At 36.8% G+C, this 7,987-nt stretch overlaps 1 protein-coding gene across 1 annotated transcript in view; it reads left to right on the top strand.

Annotated features, from left to right (window-relative positions):
- SEMA3D (semaphorin 3D) overlaps nucleotides 1-7,987 on the top strand; it is a 175,921-nt gene that overhangs the window by 95,013 nt on the left and 72,921 nt on the right. Inside the window, 1 exon segment of the mRNA XM_042469528.1 lies at nucleotides 2,184-2,312. Within this exon segment, the coding sequence (XP_042325462.1) occupies nucleotides 2,184-2,312 (129 nt within the window).

The raw sequence follows: 7,987 nt of genomic DNA, 5'->3' as shown, positions 1-7,987 counted from the left end.
TGTAGAATGTACGTCATTGGCAGGTTTCGCTTTTATCGCTTTTATTTTTTGTATTTACAGTGCTGTGTAAATCTACAGTGCTATATAAATAAAGTATAACAACAACGACAATGCTGATGATAATAATAATAATTGTAAAGTGTGCCAGGGTAACTAGAAGTAAGGGAAGTGGAAAGAAACAAGAAGACCAGAGAGAATGAAATCAGTGAGTTATGAGAGATCTGGGAGAAGAAATGTTTGTATAAAATGAAACTGATATTGTACTGCTTACAGAGATTTTAAAATTCCTGCCAAATGGAAATGAAGCTCTCTAGGTGTTTGCTGTAACGTTTTAAAATGTGACCCAATGTTTTTCCCATTGTCACCTGGCAGGGAAATTGAAAATGCAGAACACTTTTCCCCCTTCAACCAACAACAGTTATGCTTCTGCAAAAGTGAGAAGCAAGTTTTTGCACAGGCATGCATATACATGGACAGAGAAAGATTTCCTTTCTTTCATTTCATCTATGAAATCATCTTGTTTTTCTCAAACTTCTTCAAACATAGTAGAAATCCATGCTATCACTGCTGCAGAAGCTGAAAGAAATGATAAAATTTGGTGTGAGGAGACATAATTTTTAAAGAAGGCTCTAGCCTTCCTTTAGTATAAATATCCAATGTATCCACTGTTCTACAGATAGAGAGATAGGCACCTTCTCATGGTGTAAGCCATTTGTTCAGTGCTGCTAGATCTAGGGTATCTTGCTAAACTAAAGCCTTCAAAACAGGTAGATTGCCTAGGATTCAATTGCTAACTGAATATTTTAATGAGTCAGTCAAAGTGAAATCAATTTGTCTTCTATATTACTGTTAATAGCAGGGGAATATTATGTACCTTAAGTGATTTCTGTGGTTAATATGACACCAAAGCATAGATGTTTCTTCTAGCTGGTGATATCTATGCCAGTTTCTCCATGTAATTTGTTGCTCGAACTGCTCTCCCTCTGCTCCTTTCTTCTACAGCGAAATTTATCTCAAGTATTGGAACTTGTTTAGTGTTTTTCCCCCTTCAAATGCTTCACCTGAAGCATCTGAATTCACTGTTCCTCCAGGGGTCACATGGAGAAGACATGAAACAGCCTTGGGAAAGGGAAAGCAACTTGAATAATGAAACATGAAAATATATCTGTACAGTTGGGCTATTTTTAAGTATTTTCTTATTGACTTTACTAAGGGCACCCTCAGGCACACACACCACTTTTTATACCACTGTAATTTTATCTTCTTTTAGCAATATGTATCCTTAAAGCGATTCATAGGAGATAAGAAATGTGCAGGAGATCAAAGAACAAACCAAGTGCTGAAAGGGCCTTGTCATCAGAGGTTAAAGCAAGGATGGGCTGCATTTTTTCAAAACCCTATTTATTTATCAGTCACTGAGTATGTCTGTCAGCTGGCAGACATTAATTACACCATTCATTCTTCACTGTGTCTTTCACCTTACAGAGTATGCAGTGATCATTGAGTGAAGGAACCATCTTGTCAAAAGCTGCCACTTTTTATTGTCCAGATCTGTTTGTTTTCAAAAAGAAAGTATCATAGAAGATCCAGCATGAGAGTTACTGGGTTTTATAAGGAAATATTCCTTCTCCAGAGACCACTAGATGTGATACTGAAATTGTAAGAGCCGCACACAGCAGAATCAATAGAACGCAGTCCCCTACTATACCTGTAATTTCAAATAAAATTAACCTTATATGTTTTCTGATATAATGTAATTCTTCACCTCAAGTCCACATCATCAGCTGTTCAAAACATGTGTCTTTAATGCTGGAATTTCAGTGGCACAGCAGCAAATTCAGCAGGGACAGGGACAGTGAATATAAGCGAATGCTTGCATGTTGCCCCACCTCTGGTGATGTACAGAAGCAGTATGCTTCTGAATCCCAGATGCTGGAAATTAAGAAAAATGACCTTCATGCCCAGGATGAATTTTCCAAGAAACATTTTCATGGTCACTGTTTAAAACAGAATACTCACTGATCCAGGAGCAAGACTTTCCTGCCAACCACAACAACAACAACAACCACAAATAATGTGAAACAACATGTGTATTCAAACCCTCATGCCTCTTTGAGGAACATCTATGCAATAAGATGTGTATATTTAATAAAAATGCCATTCTATCTGTGTGCTTTCTGCAGATGAACACCTGTATTCTGGGACTGCCTCTGATTTCCTTGGTAAAGATACAGCTTTGACACGTTCTCTCGGCTCATCACAAGACCACCATTACATCAGGACTGATATTTCTGAACATTACTGGCTCAGCGGTAAGCAGCAAAGCACGTCACGGTTGAATGTGTTATGTCTATCTAGCTGGTCTGTCTTAGCACATAGTGCTGTACAGACATGTATCAATTGCAGCCAGCAGCAATTTGGTGGTAGCTGCTGGCTTCAGCATCAAAAATGCTGTGTTTTATTTTTGACTTTAAAGGAACTACCCTTACTAACACATGGACCTTTGGATAGTTCATTTAAAGTATAGAATAAAAGCTAGAGTTGATTTTCTATTCCGTTGTCATGGAAGCTATCAGCAGACATTACCTATTTTCTACTAGAGGTTAAGGCCTTTTGTGGGTACTTTGATAAACCTTTGGAAAACTCAGGCAGACTGTTTTCCCATTCACTCCATTTCAGGGATAGTTCTATGTTCATACGTGGCATGCATGTATACAGCAATATCTCTGACATAGCTAACAAGCTACTGCTGAATTGATGGGAATGCTATGCAAATTTGTGCTCCTGGGTGCACAAGGAGCCTCCAGGACAGTTTATAGCACTTGCTATATATATAGTACTTAGAAAATATTAACCTGGGACTGGTATATTTCAAAAGCAAAACATACATTTCTGAGCTGTCTATGATGTAGTTGCTGACAGTAGGTGATTTCCATGCTATTATTTTCAGTGTTGCTCTGTCAGGACCTGCTTTTTGGAAGCAAAAATAAACATCATGTGAAATACATGTGTTTCCCCCTCTAGGAGAGCTGTATATCCCAAGGTTTAGTTGGCATATAGATCTGATGACAAGGGCAGTCATAGTCAGTGTAGTTATATGTGTACACTTATATGTGCTGGAAGATCATATTTTCAATCACATTGGGAATAATGAAACTAAACATGCTTCTTGGGATAAACAAGGGATCCAGCATCTAACTTTAAAGTTTAACAGAGATCTTCAATATATCTTAGGAACATGGAGAGCCCTCTAATTCCATAGGAGTGAGTCACAATTTATTGTTACAAAGACTGTGGAGGCTTTCTTGAATAATTGTCCCTATTGATCCAAAGGATCAAGATTTTATTGTCCCAAAGGCTTTGAGTATATGATCTCAGCTAATCCAGCTAGTTTTCTTCTCCCAAGATCCCAAAGACATGGCAAAGGTCCAGTCACCTCTCGGGGATTTTTGAATGTCCTTTTGCTATGATCAGCTGATTTTCCTAATCACTGTCTTCATCAGAACAAATTGTCATGCTTCACATTATGTAAACAGTGCATGAAAAATGAAAAAAGGAAGTCTCCCACCCACGTTGGTGATCTTACACAATATCTGGCTTCTATGCTAAAACTTGAGGGTGATTAGGTGAAGGGTTGCAACATTTGTGGGGATCACACAGACTATACTCATCTATGTTCTGTTGCTGGTACCAAGGACAGTAAACTTGCCACCGTCTTGACTCATCGTTCAATGGGTCTATTTTACTTTGGGATAATCAACAGGGTTCAAACCATAGCATGTGTTTGCTGGAACCAGAACATGCTTGATGACACCAAAGCCGATGTGGCACTTGAGACTAGCAACAGAGTAGAGACCAGTATATGTCTGTGTTATCCGCACATTGTTTCATCCTCCTTTGGGGCTGGGTACATTCTTCTAAATTCATGCTAGTGAGGAAGAAGGAGCAAGGATTATTAAATCCTAGGGATGACATAATAATCCAATGGATTTAAAGGATATTTTAGTTCTGCTGCTGTGGATAATAGTCGCAATACTATCATTCAATTTATCTGGTAGTTTACTTTCTGCTGAAGAAAACAAGAGAGACCAGCAACTACATGTGTGAATGCTTGGGCAAGTTGTTCATATGTTTACAAAAATTCACACATCCAGATTTGTTCATATATTTTGGATACAAAAGAAATTTGTTCCTGGGGTTCCTTTTAAAAATGATATCCAAGACAATTCATATAGTATTTGTGGATGTCTGTGGAGTAGAGAAGCAGAAAATTTAGAAAAGAATGAAGAAGTTTACCTTTCTCTAGGGGGGGGGGGAAGCAACTTCATATGAGAAATCATAGTTAGCTGTAGCTACTAACCTAAATATAATTTGGAGGAGATTTTTTTAAAAAAAAATAAAACAGTGACTTTATTTATTGGAAAAAAAAAACCAGTTCTGTGTATCAATCTGAAAAACTGGTTTGAAACTCTCAACCCCTTTAGATAGGATGTCTCTCTTCTGGGTCATAAAAATGCAGATTCTGCCTGTGAAAAGCAACTTAAAAGCCACTAAGGGAGCTTTAAAAGAGTTTCTTAAATTGAAGCCCTGCTTTTTTGCTCCTATTAAAATCTAGTAAAACCCTCCAGCAACTAATGGACCCTTAAAAAACCTATGTACATCCACTGCAATGATAGCCGAAACCACACACATAGAAATAAAGATAATTTTATACACTAACCTCTAATTGGATGTTTAAATGTGTTTCTTTTGGCCATTAATTGTCTCTTACATTGAGAGCATAATATCCCATAATCCAGTTTACTGTGTGGTTGTGATGGGTCAGTTGCAAAGCAAAGATTTTATGACAATAACAACATGGTGATTTCCGAGCATTATACAAAGGACTTTTGTGCATCTATTCATTCTCTGCAAGACAATACTCTACTTTTCATATTCCTCTTGCCTGTCAATCTTCATGTGTCTCTATTTCCAGAACCTTTATTGTGTACTTACTTTAACTGTAACATGTCAGGCAGAATTAAGAGGCATCACATGTTCTCTAAGTGAATTGTTTCATAGCATAAAGTAGGAATGGATGGCTCCGACTTTTGTCAGTTGGCATTATTTTTTCTGGTTTTCATACTTATATATTTCCTGTTTCTGCATTATTCTCCACCCTTTGCCATCATCTTTCATGGAAATGGAAATCTAAAAATTCTGTTTCTTAGCCCTACTCAGGTACTGCTGATAAAAGCTAGAGTATTATGGAGGTCAACTTGAAACAATTTAGATTTCTTCCCTGAAATGAAGGGAGAAAGTTCAGGCTAGAGAAGAAAGTTGAGGTCAAAGTGTGCTTACTAATGCCTTCCCCTTCTCATGAACCATTTGTCTCTCAGTATCATAGGAATTATTCTTGGTTGACACTACATTAGGTATGTAGCGTTAAAGCTATTTGCAATCTGCCCACTCCAACCAACCATCTCTGGATGGCCTTACCCTATTCACCCCAGGGGCAATGCGTGCATTAAAACTGATGTGACTTGAGGTCCCATGGTTTTTGGCATATGGATACATGAATACAAAGGACTGACTGTACTTAGGGTTAATTCATACATTACCTTTTTGGTATGGGTTCCATCACAAAGCCATTCATCAATCTCATATGGATTTTTAACCTTTCTCATGGTAGCATTTTTAGCCCTAAATGAAGGGCAAAACCAGCATGGAAGGATAAAGTCCCTATGATCCCATTTATGTATATGAAACAGACATTCATTTGTTCCAGTTGTAGAAATCAACAATGGGGAACACACTGCAGAGATAACATTATATAATATGAGCCTAAATCAAAATGCATTTGGAGATGAAGGAAAGTTAATAGTAAAACAATGATGTGTGCTTGGAAGACAATTAACAGAATAAATAAATGTTTATCTTTTATTTTATACACCTGGCATCCATATCGATGGATTCTTTATCCATGTGTTCAAATATCCATGGCTTGAAAATATATATATTTTTTAAAAATAAATTAAAAAATAAGATAAGTTCCAAAAAGCAAATCTTGATTCTGACATTTTATATAAGGGATAACATTTTCTACCCCAATGTATTTAATGGGGCATAAGCAATCACAGATTTTGGTATCCACAGGGGGTCCTGGAACCAAACCCCAGTGAATACCAAGGGCTCACTGTATTTGCTTTTCTCCAAAGATATAAGTGGGCTACACTGGAAATCGATGTCTTCCATTATATCCGTTTGGAAAATCACACAAAGATTATTATTGTTCATATTATTCACTTGATTCCTATCCTGCATGTCCCCACACAACCTGGACTTAGGATACTTTTCAAAATTAAATAAATGCAGTATTCATAAAAATATCCAAAAGATTATCATTAAAATGTAGTAAAGCTATCTATAGCCTTTAATATAAACTGTCTGTTGATGTTTGGTGTAGTGTAGTGTAGTGTAGTGATTTGAGCATTGAAGTATGACCCTGGAGACCCAGGTTTAAATCCCCACTTGGTCATAGAAACCCACTCGATGGCTTGGGTGCATCATACTCTCTTGAGCCTCAGAGGAAGACAAAGGGAAAACCTTTCTGCACAAATCTTGCAAAGAAAACCCCATGATCTGGTTGCAAAAATGATTTGAAGGCATGCCACAACAACAACAACAACAACAATTTGTTGACATATAGGTCTCACTGAGGGGTCCTGATTGTTCTCAGTTAACTTCATTTGCCATATCCACCCTTCCACCTCATGGTTAATTCTGGTCTCCTTGGTACTGGTTCCTCCTGCTCCTGTTGTGTTCTTTCAGGCTCTACTCTCAGCCTTATTGAAAGATATTATGAACCATATGCAGACACCATTACTCTCACATTCTTTAAGTGTAATCACAAAAACTTGTGGAGTACTGCTTTCATTAGTGTCTTCTTAGGTGATACTGTGCCACTGCAGCCTCTCAGGTGTTGCGGGAACAATTTATTTATTTAATTAGATCTTGCATTTCTCCCAATATTGTGTCCAAAGTGGCTCATGATATTAGTTAAAATAACATGTGGTTAAAAGAAGGGATAATATTTTTTTAAAAAAATAAAAATAAAATAAGCACACTAAAGCATTAATTTAAAACAGTTTGCTGTCCTTTTGTACTTACGTTGGCCAATCACATTAGCAATATCTACAAATACGGGACTTAGTGTGCTTGAAATTTGGAACAACACCTCAAGTGAATGCTTTTGGAATTTCTCTGCAATTTTATTAAAACTGGAGAGCTTCCCAAAGTTGTTCTCTCAGTATAATCATGTTCTGCTTCGTATCCCTGGTACAATTAACAATTGCATTTTCTTTGTATACTCAGTGTATTTTAGTGTCTAGACACTGGAAGTTAGCAATATTACAGATTAAAAAAAAACACACCAGACATACATACAGATGTACACACACATACACATGATTAAATTACCAATTTGTAGTTTTGGCTATATGTAAAAAACAGTTCAGCCTTATATAATTGAACAATTAATATTAAATTATTTATTTTTACTTAGGTGTGTGTGTGTGTGTGTGTGTGTGTGTGTGTGTGTGTGTAATCATTCAATTAAGAAGAATATAGATTACTCTCTTCACTATGATGGAGGGGATCACAGCTATTGCTTACAGTATGTTCCAGAAGTGTTTTTCCAGCTTTGGCTTTTCCACATGTGTTACAATCTGGAAATGAAACTGATATAATGGGCAATGTTTGTACTACTTGAGCCACTGCTTGGTAAAAGCACTTTTAGCAATAGTTTCAACTGTGAGCCTTCTTGGGTAAGCCTCTAACAGCTTATTGTATCTGAATCAAGTGGGGACAGTTTCAATACAATTCATTTTAGTTCTAGTTCAGTTCAGTTTAACATAATTCAGTTCAGTTTAGTTCATCATAACATGGGGAAAATTCTATCTATCTATCTATCTATCTATCTATCTATCTATCTATCTATCTATCTATC

The sequence above is a fragment of the Sceloporus undulatus genome, chromosome 5, assembly GCF_019175285.1.
Source record: "Sceloporus undulatus isolate JIND9_A2432 ecotype Alabama chromosome 5, SceUnd_v1.1, whole genome shotgun sequence".
NCBI classification, from domain to species: Eukaryota; Metazoa; Chordata; class Lepidosauria; order Squamata; family Phrynosomatidae; genus Sceloporus; species Sceloporus undulatus.
Note: the sequence above shows the minus strand (reverse complement) of the source record. Positions and strands in the feature narration are given on the sequence as shown.